Source organism: Polypterus senegalus, chromosome 5 (genome assembly GCF_016835505.1).
Source record: "Polypterus senegalus isolate Bchr_013 chromosome 5, ASM1683550v1, whole genome shotgun sequence".
NCBI lineage: Eukaryota > Metazoa > Chordata > Cladistia > Polypteriformes > Polypteridae > Polypterus > Polypterus senegalus.
In genome coordinates this window covers 181193498-181210711 of record NC_053158.1, presented here as the reverse complement: position 1 = coordinate 181210711, position 17214 = coordinate 181193498, and the positions used below count along the sequence as shown (strand labels likewise).

The 17214-nt window shown below is 39.2% G+C and overlaps 1 protein-coding gene across 1 annotated transcript in view; it reads left to right on the top strand.

Annotated features, from left to right (window-relative positions):
- The window catches only part of vipr1b (vasoactive intestinal peptide receptor 1b), a 239703-nt gene that overhangs the window by 178017 nt on the left and 44472 nt on the right, over positions 1–17214 (top strand). The window contains exon 7 of the mRNA XM_039753682.1: positions 16080–16233. Coding sequence (XP_039609616.1) covers positions 16080–16233 — 154 coding nt within the window. The remainder of the gene's footprint in view (positions 1–16079; positions 16234–17214) is intronic.

Sequence of the window (17214 nt, the reverse complement as noted above, 5' to 3'; positions counted from 1 at the left end):
ATTTCTGAAGCAGTTGTTGGTTTCCACTTATGTACACGTGATTCTGGACCAAGAGTGGCACTTGCAATACACTGCTCTGCAGAACAGTTTGTTTCACGCACAAGTACAGTGGAGCCTTGGGTCACAACCATAATTCATTCCAAAACTCTGGTCGTAACCCGATTCGGTCATGACCCGAAGTAATTTCCTCCATGGGATTGTATGTAAATACAATTAATCCGTTCCAGACCATACGAACTGTATGTCAATATATTTTCTTTAAAGATTTTTAAGCACAAAAATAGTTAGTTATACCATAAACTGCACAGCGTAATAGTAAACTAAATGTAACAACATTGAATAACACTGAAACAAACACCGAGGCTCCCTGCTCAGCTGCTCGCTCTCTCTCAGCTACATGCGAGTCTGCGCTCGCTCTCTCTCTCTCTCTCTCTCTCTCTCTCTCTCTCTCTCTCTCTCTCCTGCACCGGCTTTCTCCTCCTGCTTCCTACCTTCTCCTGCAACCTCCCGTTCTTTCCTGTTCTCTTCTTTTTTCCTTTAGCCAACTCGTGCTTCTATTTATCAGGAGGGGACGCGGCATTTGCAGCAATCAGCAGCTCCTGGGAACAATTACGAATGCGAATTGCTTCTCACCTGTGCACTTAGGTGACAAATGCCCACGTCTCGAACTCCTCAGGAACCGCTTCGGCCACACACCACCATGCCCCCTCGCTAAGCTCTAAGTGCGGTGATTATTTATTAAAACAAGCCTTTTTGACGGGGGCTGTGGACCCGCTATACCACAAGAGGAAGCTGGGTTGAGAGAAGGTTACAGTTTTGAGTGAGAGTCCCTCTGCGTGATGCACCGAGAACAATGTACAGTACAGGAAGAGACTGAACATGTGCAGAAATCATCTGCGCCTACAAACCGGACGGGAAATGAATAGAGCACAAAGCGTTTACAGCGAATGCCCAGGGAGAGACTGAACACGTGTGGAAATCATCAGCGCTTACGAACCGGAAGGGAAACTGGCTTGTTCGTCAACCGAGTGTGTGGTCGTGAACAGATGCAAAAGTTTGGCAAACTTTTTGGTCGTAACCCGATTTGTACATGTACAAATCCGTTTGTGAACTGAGGTTCCACTGTATTCAGATAAGTTCATCATGCACAAAAAATAAAAAGAAATCAGCTGGTTTCGGTTCTTCTGGTAGTGCTTCAAAAAATTAGGGTTTATTTCAGATCGTCCAGTAAATGGGTGTACAACTGGTTGAATTTGATCACATCTCCAAGAAAACTGGTCTCTGCTTTGCTGCTTTTCCTTTTGCCTTTTTTTTTGTGGCTGGTGGCTGCAATCTCTGTTCCATCATCTTGACTTTGTATCTCAACTTCACTCACATTACTGTCAGATGGCTCACTATCACTCTCACTGCCACTGTCAGGATCATGAAAAATTTCTTCCAAAACTTGTTTACCCATAAGGCGTCTCCTAGGCCTACTGGTAGTCTTAATACTTACAAGGTCCAGCTGACACCATTGATGAAATTTATTAAATCACGAGCCAACTGTGCTTGAACTGGTTGAACATGAGCACGTAAGGCCAACGCTGATGCTTGAAGGCTAGTCGAGTGCAGCAGCCGAATCCCAGGGACAGTGACGCTGATTCACTAGGGGGCAGCAGTGGCACCAACTATACCCGGCTCTGGTATGCTGCCAAGTTGCATTGGGAACTGACTATAGTCTGTTACATCGTTCAACCAATGTACTTTGCCAAATATACTCGGCTCTGGCGTGCTGGCAAATTGTGCTGGGAACCGACAATAGCCTGTTCTGGCATTCAACGTATGTACGTTGCCATCGGTTTAAGCGTTAAAACGTTTTCAGCCTGACAAATAAAAAATAAGGCAAATTAGTTTTATTTATTGATAATAATAATAATAATGACAATAATAATTTCTAATTTATATACCACTTTTTCTACTACTCAAAGTGCTTTATAAAGAGAGTGGGGAGTAACTTTAACCACTACCAATATGTAGCACCCCCCTGGATGATGTGACAGCACCTATTTTGCACCAGTATGCTCACCACATATTAGGTACTAGGTGATGAAGGGTTAAGAGAGATAGTTAGCCAGTTATTGACAGGGAATGATAATGGAGGCAAGAATGAATAGGCTGTGGTGGGCAATCTAGCCAGGAAATAGAGATACATTTTTCTTTACAAAAGATGCCCAAGGATCTTTTATGACCACAGCGAGTCAGGACCTCGATTTTACATCTCATCCAAAGGATGGCACCATTTGAACAGCATAGTATCCCTGTGATTGCACTGAGGCATTGGGATCCACACTCAGACTAACAGGCAAGCGCTAATTCTGGCCTCACCAACACCTCTTTTCAGCCCCTTGCTGACTATGTGTGTCCTCATTTGCCTGGCTCATCTTGGTTAGAGACTATTGACAGTTCTGTGATATAACGGGTCTGCAACTAGGAAATTTGTGGCCAATTTTAAAAAAAATTACACCCCGAGAAGATGCAGCCTCCAACCAGGTGCAGGTGTGTGTGAGTGCTTCTCTCTCTGCGGTTAATTAAGAAACTGGCAGGCTGCATTGCATACACATGTGGAGGAGGGTGAATCATCAGTCACTTCAATGATGCCACGGTGTGAGGAAACACCACCCAATGTGTAATTTAAAAGTACTTTGATTCATTTGTGTTTATTTGCATGTACCATCCTTATAATTAAAATAAAATAAAATAAAAAAAACTTTTGTTACTTACCGGTTTGTTCCTCGAGTGCACAAGTGGAGTGGTCGTGGGTTGTCAGACTTGTAGCAGATGGGGTGCCGCATGTTTCCATGCGAAGGGCCCTCGGTTAAGTGTGGATGCCTGCTGCCTGTCATGCTTCATCTTGGCATTCTTCTGGTGCGGCCATGATTTTTGGAGGCTGTGGCGCTGCGGAGTAACAGACAGGCGTGGGGAGACACTGGTCGTGGGCATAAGTGAAGGATAAGGTGCGTAGTGTCACCAATGTAGGTGCATGCGACACAGTCAGCACAGATAATGTTTAGGTTAGGTGCGTGACTATGGAGTGAGAGGAGTGTTAGACCCAAGTCAGGTGATGGTTGACCTAGGATAAAAGCCAGTCTTTACACCAGATTTGGGGGGATTCAGTTCAGACTAGGAAAAGGTCACTACATGAGTTGCAGGGAGATGTAATGTCAGGGAATAGACAGGTATTCCGATTTGCCAATACAAGTCAGCTTTAACCCTGAGTTTTTGGATAGGGGGAGAAAGCGGCCTAAGAAATTTTTTTTCTGAAGAGCTTATTTAAAAGGGGATTGATCCTTTTTTTTTTTTTTTGGACCATTATTTTTGATGTGTGCCGTGTGTTGAATGCAGTTTTTGGAACATTTTTTTCATCTTAATTCATCATTGCATAATTTCTTAATAGAGTTTTCTTCAATAAATACACCTTTTTAGTTGTTACATCAGCTGTGTCTAACTCCCTAACTGTCACACTAACTCACAGCCCTGATACTTCATGTCCCCAAATTCCTGCTAAAGCCTATGATAGGGACTCTGGGGCATGACACATGGAGTGAGCAGCTCCTCATACCTGCACCCAATTAGGTAGTATAAAGGGGAGCCTGCACAGGGCAAAAGATGGAAATATATAGGAAGGGGACGAAAGGAAAGGAGAGCTTTAAAAGAGCGGAGTTTAACGAATGGAAGAGAAGGGAAGGAGTGAGCGAGAGCTGTTGCACTGGAATTCAAAAGAATACAGTTTCCTGTTAATTGTGTTTTGCAGTGACCATCAACAAAAACCAAGGTCAGTCACTAGGAAAAGCAGGCTCTGTGACAGGAATGTTTTACTCATGGGCAATTGTATCTAGTATATTTCAAAATAAAGAGCACCAGTTAACTAATAATATTAACCTCTTGGTTAAAAACAAGAAAGAAAACAAATATCGTACAGAGAAAGAGGCTGATTATGTTAGGAAATTTTCTGGGCAATGCCAGGTAACACTGCTAGTATTTACAATACATCACAAATGTGAGAATCTTGTAATTCAGCCATTTTAGTAAGCAGCAGCTAATCTTTAGCCACTTGCAAAATCAGCACCGTAGACTAAAGCCTTTCAGGTTAAAGGTCAACATTTTTTTTTTTTTATCACTCCTCATAAGACTTCTGGATAAGGATTATTCTCAATTGTTGAACAGAGAGTTGAGAAATCCTTTTGCTGCCACATCCTGGAAACAGTCAGCATTACGGATGGAAATCTTTCAAAAGGTTAATGTACACAGAAAATGAATAAACTGTACTGGCACTTACTCCTCTGTTTGTTAAGCACTACATATACAATGTTTGCATATTTTTGAGTGTTCAGTATAAGAAAGGTTTTCGAGAGGGTATTTTTATTTATGTAGAGAATTTCATAATCAATAGGCAAGAAATAAATGTTCTTTAGGACCCTAACCCTAATTGAAGATAAGTAAAAAATGTTGACTGATGTAACACAAAAATCAGAAGAATGTTTCCACTTTCTTTCAGTCTTTCACTTTGCTTCTTGCTATGCAGACAGTCTATGGGCACTTAAGCAAGATCCGTTTGAAAGAATAAAAGTCAAGCATACAGATTTAACATACTGTAAGCTTTATAAACTAAAAAATAATAATCACAATAGCAACTAAAGTAAATCCATTGCTCAGAATAATGCTTGATTGTGTATATAAAATGAATGATAGCTCATATCACTGCTGGGAAAGAATTAAGATCAATAATCATTCCTGTTGTTTTTATCAATGATTAAAATTATAAATTGATCAAGCAAACCATTATTTTAATTTTATTACAGGGGCTGTGGTAGAGTGGAATCTCACCCATTATTGTCATTAACTTTCACTGATTGTTTTTTCTTACGCTGTCTCAACCATCTTCATTATCTCTCTTAAAACATGATTGTTCAATATGACCCATGCTCCAGAGAATCACCGTTTCCTTTGTATACTGGAATGAGCGCACTTCTTTTCCAATTTTTGGAAATCTTTAGGAGGTTTGTCAGCCATTTAACTCCGGAAATATCTGTTGTCTTCAAGATATTCAACACCACCCCAGTTGGGCCCACTGCTTTACCTATCCTCATTTTTTTAATGGTTCTTGTGACTACATCTTTCCAAAACTTTAAGTATGTTTATTCTACTTTATCAATTCATTCTTTCTTTGCACTCACCAGCTTCTCTATGTACTCTCACCCAAAAGTGATATTTTTCCGAATGTTACCTTATGCAGATTGTAGAAATGACTCAGAACCAAGATAATACACTCTCTAATGGAATGGACGTCTATCCAGACAAGTGCTGGGCCACAACAAACAATGTAAAGCCATCCATGAAAAAAGTTCATGTTACTCGTGTTGCATACTAAGCATGTCAGGTCACTCAATCATAGGTTCACAATGTGCAAAATGCATGGGTATTTTCCAAAAAATTGTTTAATACATTCTATTAGAAAATCAGAGCAGTACATGCAGAAGCAACACGTTCACTCAGGAACAAGCTTTTGAATTGAAGGTAGAACTCATGATCAGTGAATAACAGGAAGAGTTGGGATTTTTGCACAGACATTATTGTATTGTTTGTTGTTGTCCGGTGTTGGTCACCATAGCCCTAACAGAAACATTGTTATCTCCATTCTGCATGAAAACATAAGATTCCATTTTTTTCTCAGAAATTCCTACAACCCACAAGGGGTAACTAACATATAAAAATTATCCTTTTAGGGTGGAGTATTCTTTTAAGCAGTCTACTACAGTACAGTAGTAGTATAATTTTAACAATAGTTATGTTCAGATAATACAGTCATAAGGTTGATTTTAGTGTAATGTAAATACTGAGTACACAGTTGTTCAATCTATGCTTATAGAGTGACCCTTACATAATTCTTTACCTGATCAGTTCATTTCCAGATAAAACTCTTTTTAATTTGTATCCTCTTCCAATCATTTTAAGATATGAGACTTTTTTTTGATTGTTACATTTAACTTCCCTCAAAGCGCAGGGGACAGTTGTACGAACAGCTTCAGCACACGTGCCTCCCCAGAACTTTTGACTAATTTGTACGGGGGGTCTGAGCAGCCATCAAACTAATAAAAAATATAATAAATATAAAAAGTCAAGTAACCACTCTTAAGATAAATTGGAAGCAGCAAATTAATCTAACTGAAATAGCATAGAGTGTGTATTTTAAGATCTTTGAGTACACAAATTGACCTGTTCCTTTAGAAGGATTTAAAAATTTCACAACATTGTACAGCATATTCTAGTTAAAATATCTCAATGAAAATTAAACTGTTACAAAAACTTCCTTGTAGAAAAAGTGTGCTAAGTTTAAAAAAATCTAACCACTAGAGCAGCAGGTTGTTTCATGCAGACAGACAGACAGACAGAAATTACTATAGCGGTAGGTAATTTGCACATTACATGCAAAAACACCTAAAACATGTACAGAATTACTGAAGACAATATAATAACATTAAACACAGAATAATAAAATTAAATAGACAATAGAGGAAGAACAACAAGAAGTTTCAAAAGAAAGAAAGGAAATGTGTGACACTGTATTTATAAAGGCAACTCATCCCTCTACCTGTACTCTGTGATTTCTTGCTGTTTTCCACAAATGTTGCATGGAACTCATGGGACTCATTCTAACAAGAAGTTATGAGCAAACATTTAGGAATTGCACGCAAGGGAATCAGTTGTAGTCAATTTCAAAATTAGTAAGAAAGCAATCAGTCTTGCTACACCATCTATCGATTTTTTTACCCACTTAGAGCCCATCCTGTTAAGTACATAAATCAATGGAGTTAAGACAAGAAGGACATGAAAGCATTCTGGGCACAATAGAACTGTGATACTCTCACTCTGCCATACGTCAGGATTGTTTAAGCATCTAACTTGCCAATCTGAAGAAATTTCAACAGCTCAATCATTGTGTTTGTGTTTTTAAAATTTACTGAATCATTTTTCCTCATTTAGAAGTATGAGGTATTGCTCTGACTGCTTTATTCAATGTATTTAATATTTTTACTTTTTCATACAGGTTACTGCAAGTTAAGGCTGTATATTTGGATATAAAAAAATTTTAATGATGTGACCTGCTTTGTAAAATACTTTTATTTATAACAGCCACTAATGAAGCTATGCATTCATCACTTTTGCAGAGTAGTTTCCTCTATTGGAAGGTTGCATTTTAAGACCCATTCCTGGATGGTTCACCACAGGACATGTTCACACAGTTACTTATCTAACCATTTGCTTTTCTATCCTGCCTGTCCAGCTCAGGTTAATGGGGGCCTAGCATCTATCCCAGGAGCATTAAGTATATACCAAAAATACACCTTGAATGAAATGTCAATCCATTGCAGGACACACTCACGTAAACACTCGTCGCAATTTAAAGTGGTCCATTAACATAATATGTATTAAATTTTGATGTAGTGTACTGTAAAAAAAAAAAAAAAACTATTTGCCAACTCTCTGCAGAGCTAGAGATCAAATTCAAGACCTGTGTGGCAGCAGTGCTAATCACACCATCACGTTGCCACCCACTGTGCAGACAGATAACAGGGCATGCACGTGCATTCACCCAGCCTAAGGTAATTTAGAGTGGCCAGTCAACATTATTCAGTTCAGTTCAGTTTATTTGTGTGTAGTGCTCTATACTGAGGGTGGGCTCAGAGCACTGTAAAAAGTTCAGAGGTAAATGTAATTACACACTATATAAATTACTGATTGCATTATGCATACATTTAAAGATTCAGATTAATTCAGATACACGGTAACATTGATTTACATTACAGCATGTTGACAGACCAGTGGAGGAAAGTGCAACATATTTTAAACTGCTTACATTTTGATATAACTTGCCTCACTGTTTCACAGTTCCATAGCTCTGTGTTTAAATGTCGACCAGGAGTCTCATTTATAAAGCTTAGATACACACATAAGAGTTGCAAAATGTGAGTAGGCAACTTCTCACGCAAACATTGGGACTTACAAGGGACATTCAAAAAGTTTCCACACTTTTTTTTTTTAACTCAATTTATTAAGGATTTCAAAAACAAGTTACGTCACTTTTCTGCATAGTCGCCTTCCTTTGCAATGCAATTTTCCCAGTGTCGTACCAAGTTCTTAATGCCATCAGCAAAAAATGTTTTCAGTTGAGCGCGTAGCTGCTAATGCAGCGCTGCTTTCACATCGGGGTTCTGTCTTCATTCTTTGTGGCCGTGGCTTTAGCTGGACATCTCAGAGCACTCTCCATCCGTCACACTAGTACGTTCATTTTCAAACATTTCAATTGACTCATAGACGACTCTACAAGAGAGAACTTTATCTCCATACTGAACACACATGCAGAGATTAATTTGTGCTCCCGGCACATTTTCTGGCCACAAAAAGTGTATGACGGAACGCTGTTCCTCTTTGGTGCAATTTATAAGTTTCGAAGCCATCTTTACCAAAGGTTAACAATTCTTACACTAAACTGCAAGGGCAGCCAGCTTGCCAGACAGAACTAGTCACATGACACTCTCAGACATGACCAGTTACTACTCTTCCCGCCTTCACTGTTTCCAACGAAAATAATAAAGTGCGGAAACTTTTTGCATGACCCTTGTATAAATGAAAACTTGCCAGGGGAACATGCATATATTTATGGCAACTCTGAGCCATGCATACAGAACATTTTGGGGAAACTGAGAAATGGTAGAAAAATACTTCCAATCCAGCTAAATGACGATTCTCATACACTATACATTATACAATGCTACCGACTGAAGAACTTTTTTTTTAAATTTTTTGCCAGTTTGGCTAGTTGTTGTCACTTCTTAGTGAACTGGCCATTAGGTTAGGAATGTCTTGGCCGAGCTTTACTCCCTTATACCTGCTGTGCTAAAGGCCATTAACTGACCAGCGAGGCACTTCATCCAGTTTTCATATGGTGTGGCAGCACATACATACAACATAACATTTTTTGTCAATGTAAAACGAGAAGTCAAGCAAAATGACACCATTCATTGGCTAACTAAAAGATCACAAGCTTTCAAGGCAGCTCAGGCCCCTTCTTCAAGCAAGATATAATTGAGATTACAAAATCTAATTTGATTACATCTTGCCTGAAGAAGGGGCCTGAGTTGCTTCAGAAGCTTCCATATTGTAATTTTTTCGTTCGCCAATGAAAGGTGTCATTTTGCTTGACTTCTTACCACATCCATAATGGCTAACATGGTACAACACCCTACTACTACATCAATATAAAAAGGAAATCTGCAGCAGTGTCCGGTTCTCCGGAGCACTATAATACACTCATATTGCACTAAGGGAACTTAGCAAGGATGAAGCTGCTTTTGTTAACTGTGAGTTGTTACATTTCAATAATGTACAAGTCGTCTGTGATTCCATGAGGTGGCTGAGAAACATTGTGTCTCCGTGGCCTGGGTCAGCCCATGTTTGTTTTGAAGAAAAGTAGCTTTGACAAACATGATGGAGTTGCATGCGGTGGCTGGCTTTTGGTAAGATAACTAGCTGAAACCTCAGGTTTTCATATGGCCTGTATTATTTAGTCACCCATTGTCCAACCCGCTATATCCTAACACAGGATCACTGGGGTCCGCTGGAGCCAATCCCAGTCAGCACAGGGCGCAAGACAGGAACAAACCCCGGGCAGGGCGCCAGCCCACCACAAGGCACACACACACACACACACACACACAAGAAGCATACAAAAGGGACAATTTAGGATTGCCAGTGTATCTAATCTACATGTCTTTGGACTGCGGGAGGAAACTGGAGCACCCGGAGGAAACCCACGCAGACACAGGGAGAACATGCAAACTCCACGCAGGAAGGACCCGGGAAGCGAACGCAGGTCTCCTTACTGCGAGGCAGCAGCGCTACCACTGTGTCATCGTGCCGTCCCTTTGGTACATGTCATTACATGTACCAAATGATAGCAGCTACCCACTCAGACACTGGCACCTTGTGCCTTTCCCTGTCCCCCCAAAATGCAAAGAGAGACACTATAATGCCACGCATGATCTTGTACTCTAAGTTGTGGAACACAGCCAGATATTCTTGAATGTAGGTGGCCAGCTCTGGACGTGTCAGGAGCAGGGCAGTTCTACCGGCCAATGAATTTTGGAGCATTCTGATTGCATACGTATGAGGTTAATTAAAATGCTCCGTATATGGATATAAGTTCGACACGTGTTTCCTGAAGAGAAGGTGATCGTGATTTATAAAGGACAAATTGTGTTGAAATGAGCATACACCAGGTTTTATAAATCTGATTTTTTATTTTTGGCATACACATTTTCCTGTTTTTGGCAAGCACATTCATGCAAATTTTTATAAATAAGACTACTGTGGACACTATCTGTGTGGAGTCTGTGTCTCTGCATTGGGTTTATTTTGAGCACTTTTAGTTTTTTTCCCCCACAACCCAATGACATGCAAGTACCTGCTAAGTAGTGACTATAAAGTGAGTGTGAGTCCATCTTAAGACTAACAAGTCTGGTGTCTTCCAAGCACCCAGTGCTGCCAGGAATAGGCTGTGGCACCCACAACTTTTAAAGTGGAGTAAAGTTGTTAAAAATACCTGGATTGATTATCATTTATTATTTTTTAATCCATTTATTTATACAGTATTTCTAACCACCAATTCAGTATGTGGTCAGTGGAAGCTGGAGGAGAGCCCAGCAATGGCCAGAAGAAAGGTGCCAACTTTAGCTGGGATGTCGGTCTATTGCAGAGCCCACACTCATAGGCACTTACTCACAGCAAAAAATCATCTCTTTGGAATAAAGAAAAAATGTCCCGAGTGTCCCGAATGTAACATGTTTACATGTACAACAAACAAAAGACCTCACAGGAAAATGCCACATGAGAATTCAACTGGAATCTGAGTAGCAACACCAGCGTGCCTCAGTATATTTATATTTCATTTGCTTTGGATCCTTTGTTTTTGATAGGATATGCAAAATAATTGATTGAATAAACAGCTTCCCAAGTAGGTGGTGTGATTCTGCTGATCAGTACAACTATGGCAGCATAAATTAAAATTATGGAAAAAAATATGCAGAATGCTGTACTTGAAGCTTTAACTTTCCAAAGAGATTGTAGGTAAATGGTGACAAAAGCATATTGTAATTCTTATAAAGCTTTTAAATTTAGTTATGAAGAGATTATGTTACTCTGTTGCTTAATCTAAGGTGAGTACAGATCATAGCACAGGAGAATTCCTTTGGAAAACCCTTGTTAAATTAAACATTTACTATGCTGTCTGTTGGTGTGTTAAAAATAAATAAGTTACTCGTATTAATATTCAGTGCTGGTGTTTATCTACAGATTCCTGGCAGCACTACATTGCCCCATCGAAAAGCAGATGTACCATTCAGTCAGGCTTCAGGGTTTATTACGGTCAGTGCTGCCAAGATCCCTGATGCTTGTTATTAGAATGGGTCAGAGGAAATTTACGTAAATCCATGAACTGTTTAGGGAGACACGTATTCAACTGAACATCTGCTATTGCATTACAGTTTCTTTTTTACTCAGATATTGTGTGCTTTGCCTGCTGGAATCATATTTAAAAAAAATCACACAATCTAATCCCCACGGTATTTATTTTACTTATGCCAAAAGCAAAAAATCTGCATCAGAGAAATGGAACGCAGTATACAGTATACCATGCAGTGCATGTCCAGCTGTATATGTGGGACAAACATCTAAAACACTCGCAAAACACATATAAGAACATCGGAATATAAATAAAAATACAACCGGATACACCTTTAACTGGGACACAGTGTAACTAAAATTTAGGGCTAATACTAAAAGTACTACAGAGCTGGCTAAATGATGGCTCTCAAATGAAAATGCCATTAACAGATATTTGGACATAAACCAGCATATAGAGGCTTAAAAAGAAGGACACCTAAATAATAAAAAAGACTTTATGACCAACACCCTCCAAACTTCACCTTTTTGACCACCACCTTGCACCCCCACCCCCTCATTTGCTATATATTGCCTTGATTCCTGTATGTCTATAATCATTTTCCTCTGATGATGACACTTGGTAGGTTGCTGAAAGCTTAGGAATAAAAAAACTATTTTAAGATGTGTTATCCATTCTCTCCATTTGTGAATTACTAGCTACAAATATGCACACCATATCACGCACCTTCACTTCCATATATACTATATATATACGAGCTGTGGCAGAAAAGTAATGAGACTGATTTTTTATTTACCAAAGTTTTTATTTTTTTCAAACATCAATGTTATCCCCTTCAAAGTAGTTCCCTTGGGCAGCTACACACCGATGGAGACGTTGTTCCCACTGTTGGTAGCAGCGCTGGAAGTCTTCAACCGGTATGGTCTTCAGCATGTCCGTTACACTCTTTTGGATGTTTTCTAAAGTCCCGAAATGACGTCCTTTGAGGACATTTTTCAGTTTAGGAAAAAGGAAAAAGTCACACGGACTGAGGTCAGGTGAATAAGGGGGCTGGGGAACCACAGGAATGCCTTTTGAGGTCAAAAATTCTGTTATGGAGAGGGCAGTTTTTCGGCACCATTTTGGCACAGACCTTTAGCATGTGCAAATGTTCAGTCAAAATTTGATGAACGGTAAATCTGTTCAAATTTAATTGTTCACTCAACATTCTTAATGTTAAACGACGGTCTGATCTCACAAGAGTGTTCACACGCTCGATGTTTTCATTGGTTTTCGGTTGAAGGCCTCCTGAAAAACTTGAGCTCGGGATAAAGAATGTTCCCCATAGGCCTGTTTTAACTTTTCAAACGCCACACTTGCCGATTCTCCAAGCTTAACACAAAATTTAATGGCACAACGTTGCTCCAAATTCCGCTGTTCCATTTTGCGTGACGCACAACCAAAAACACAACTTCGCTAATAGCAGTCACAAAAATCACGTAGTTAACGGAAGGAGTTGAAACTCGCACTGAGCAATGGGAGGGTACTGATACACGTGCTCTATCAAGGACAACAGCGCGCGCAGATCGCTTGCAGTGCTGCCAGTCTCATTACTTTTTGCCACACCTTGTATGTATATATATATATATATATATATATATATATATATATATATATATATTTTTATATATATATATATATATATATATATATATATATATATATATATATATATATATATATACACACACACGCAGTATATACGAGTGTAGCATCCCTACATTAACTGAACCCATATGGTCACTGGGGAAAGTGTATAGACAAAATAAAGTTTATTCATTTATGTGTGTTTAAATGTATTACTACATTCACAGCTGTTTTTTTAATTGCAGCTCATTGTCCCTTTTTGTCATTATAATTACTGTATCATTATAAAGGTAATTAGCAAAGCTGGTTCATGGATCCAGCATCCTGGGTTCAAATATCTTGCATGGTTGCTGACAGACCTTATTTTTCTCATTTTCCTCTGAGTTTCCTTGTAACATGCCCAAAGACATGGGCGTTAGATTACTTGATGACTCAAAACTGGCCAAGAGTGGGTGTGCATGTGTGCAGTTTTGAGAATATACTTTACCTGTTAAAGTTGGATCACTCATTATTGTTACTGTAAAGGTCGGCAATGAATTTTTGAATGTGTGAGGTTTTGCTTGTCTACGTGGAGAGGTAGGACACTGTTGGAAAGACTTTACTCAAACTTAACAAGTATTATGTTTGAACCTTTTGATACTGAAATTCATTTTTACAGCTTGTTTATAAGTTTGCTTTGGGCAATCCTCTGAAGGATTTAAGAACCTGAAAATATATTTTTTTTCTTGTTTTAACACCATCTGCCTTTTTTATACATCTTTCCCCATTTTTCTTGTTTTATTAAATTTCCGGGCTGCATAATGGAATAGTAGTTAATAATTACATATTTGGCTGTCACCTTTATCAAAGGAAACTTGCAAAATTTCACATACAATTAGTAACAATTCTTTTTGTTTGTGTTCTAAGTTAATTACGTATACAAAACACCAAATAATTCAGGGCATAAGTAGTTAAACCAAGTCAGTATTTAGTAGATTCACCTTTGGCAGCCATGATAGCCTTGAGTTTGTGGACAGATCTCTGTCAGCTTTGTACATCTGGACACTGCTATTTTTCCTCATTCTTTTTTGCAAATCTGGTCAAAGTCTATCAGGAGAGCACAACACAGGCTTTGCAAGTAAACACACTTTTTAAGTCCAACCTCAAATTCCCAACTGGATTGAGAACTAAACTCTTACTGGACCACACCAGGACATTAACATTGTTGTTTTAAGCCATTCTTGTGTAGTTTTGGCTTTAAGCTGTTCCTGTTAGATTTGGCTTTATGCTGGAGCTTGTTGTCTTGCTGGAAAACAAATCTCCCAAGGTGTAGGTTTCTTGCAGATTACATAAGGTGTTTCTCCAGGTGTCCTGTTTCCCAGGTTCTGCTGCAGAGATGCATCCCCACAGCCTCACTCTACCATCACCATGCTTCTTGGTGGACATAGTTTGTTTTTGAATATGTACATGGTTAATCTAATAGACAAAAAGTTTGAATCTTCTAAATTCAGTCAATCCATCAAGCAACAAAGGCAGCCACCTGGGGCGACATCACCCAAAGTGGCACTGTTTATGCTAGTTAAGGGTTGCACGCTCCGGACACATAAGGGCAACTTTAATGTAACTCAAGCAGCGCATGCTTCACAATCCTAAATTCCAGGCTGCACTGTCAACCAAGGGGCACCGTTTTTGTAACTTAAGTGGGGAGTGTGCCACAGACACTAAGGTGGATCACACCCCCAACAAGGGCTCTATATGGGCTTTGGCTAGCATTAGAACCTTTTTCCAGCTGACTTCAGAGTCTCTTATGTGCCTTCTGGCAAACTCTAGCTGAGATGTCATTTGTATTTTTTAATTTTTTTTTTAAACAGTGGCTCTCTCTTTGCCGCTCTCCCTTAAAGCTATGAATGGTAAAGCACCAGTTCTTGTCTGCCCAATTTCTCCAATCAACTGTAGTTGTAGTCTTTTATATTGTATATAATATTTTGTAGTATACTGTATTACCTCCCCGTGACCCAGAAATAAAAAGTGTGCTGAAAAAATATTATATAAAAAATATTTTTGTGACCTATTGGTGTAGGAAGTGTGCCAATCTGTAATTGCAAGTGTACTGCCCAATGCCCAATAGCACTTTGAGCTACTGTTTGTATGAAAATGTGCTATATAAATAAATGTTGTTGTTGTTGTTGTTGCTGTACTTTGCATTTGCTAACATTAGCGCAGGGGATGTCAGAAGGCCTGAATATACCAATCAGGAAAGCCAGATACATTAGAGGAATGACCTAGATGTATTGGAGATATTGGCATATAACAGGATGATAGCAAAGTTAGAGGCCACCATGACTAATGCTGTTCATCCTCTTCATGTTGTCTTTTTCCAATATGGTGTGCTAAGAGGCATTACTCAGCCTGTTTCTTACCTTAAGCCAACAGACTATATAATGCCTCATCCTATTATGTCTGTCTTCGCAATTACTAGGTAAAAGAGATAAAGATACACTTTCTTGATCTTATATCATTATTTGATTATATGTAAAGGTTATGGCCATTAATCTATTAGTTGTTTTTTTAACACTATGATTTATATTCTTTGTTGCTGCCATGACTAGTGAATTTCCCTTCAAGTATTAATAGGTATTAATAAACTACCATCTATCTGTCTGTATTATATAAAGTGCCTTTTATCTATCTATCTATCTATCTATCTATCTATCTATCTATCTATCTATCTATCTATCTATCTATCTATCTATCTATCCTTAATTTTATAAAGTGTTTCATGTGTATTTCCCTATCCATTTATCTATAAAGATATGATATATGATTTCATTAAATGATTGTATAATAAGTATGGAGTGTTAACCACTTCAGCTTATGTTTCAGTGACCATCTTTAGCTTTCATTCAGCAGTGCACTGCAGTTTCATTTATATATAAATATTTACTTGTTACTTCAGTGTTATTATTATTAATTTTAGGTGGGCTGCAAATCAGCTGTCGTCTTTTTCCACTACTGTATAATGGCCAACTTCTTTTGGCTCCTGGTGGAAGGCCTGTATCTTCACACCTTATTGGTCATCTCATTCTTCTCTGAAAGAAAATATTTCTGGTGGTATGTCCTGATTGGCTGGGGTATGTATTTTTTTAATCACTGTCTTTCTTGGAAAACAGAACAACATACTGCATGCTTGTCTTCAGTAAATTAGAAACAATACAATGTCTTGCACAGGGACTCATTCCCCAACAATGTTTTGGTTTTGAAGCATTTAAGATCTTGGAGTCAGGGGATTTTGAAAAATTAGATTTGGTAAATTTAGTAGTAAATATGCATTCTTCTTTCCAAAACACCTCCCAAAAGTATACAGGCAGTCCCTGGGTTACGTACGAGATAGGGACTGTAGGTTTGTACTTCAGTTGAATTTGTATGTAAGTCGGAACAGGTACATTATTTAAATAAATGCTATTGTTGACTGACCGTAACCAAGTGCTCTGCCAATGAATGATGGGGATTCACCTCTCTCTGACCTTTTTATTATTTCTACTTTAATTTCAGTGGTGATGGTTTTTCTGTTCTTTACTGTGTCACCAGCACTTGCATTAGATTTGTGAGACATTCTTGAAGGGTGAAGACAAAAGGTTAAGATGAGCTCTTCTGCACAGCACGCCATCACAGCAGGAAGGCACCCGTCGTCAATACGTCTGATGTAATGACAAGAGACAACTTCCTGCTATTTGTGTAACAGCACATCTTGCTATTGAGAATGAATGGGGGCAGCGAGGAGAGATTCAGCATTCGCCCACCACACAGTCACCTTCACTACAGTATGCTGCATGCAGCGTCTGCCCACCGAGAACGAACACGGTACAGCCAAAGGCGGGTAATGAATCGCCCACCACCGCCCCCATTCAACAGGCAGCCAACCGAGGCACACTACAATGCTCCCCTCCCACTGCCCCATTCACCCTCAATGGCCTCCGTTCAGCCACAACTGGGTCACTACTTGCAGCATTACCAGACACCCACCAAGAACAAACTGGGCAGCCATGTGTGGTGGGAGGGTAAAGAAACGCCCCCCTCCACTCCATCCAGCCTGCGTCCAGTCAGGAGTAGTA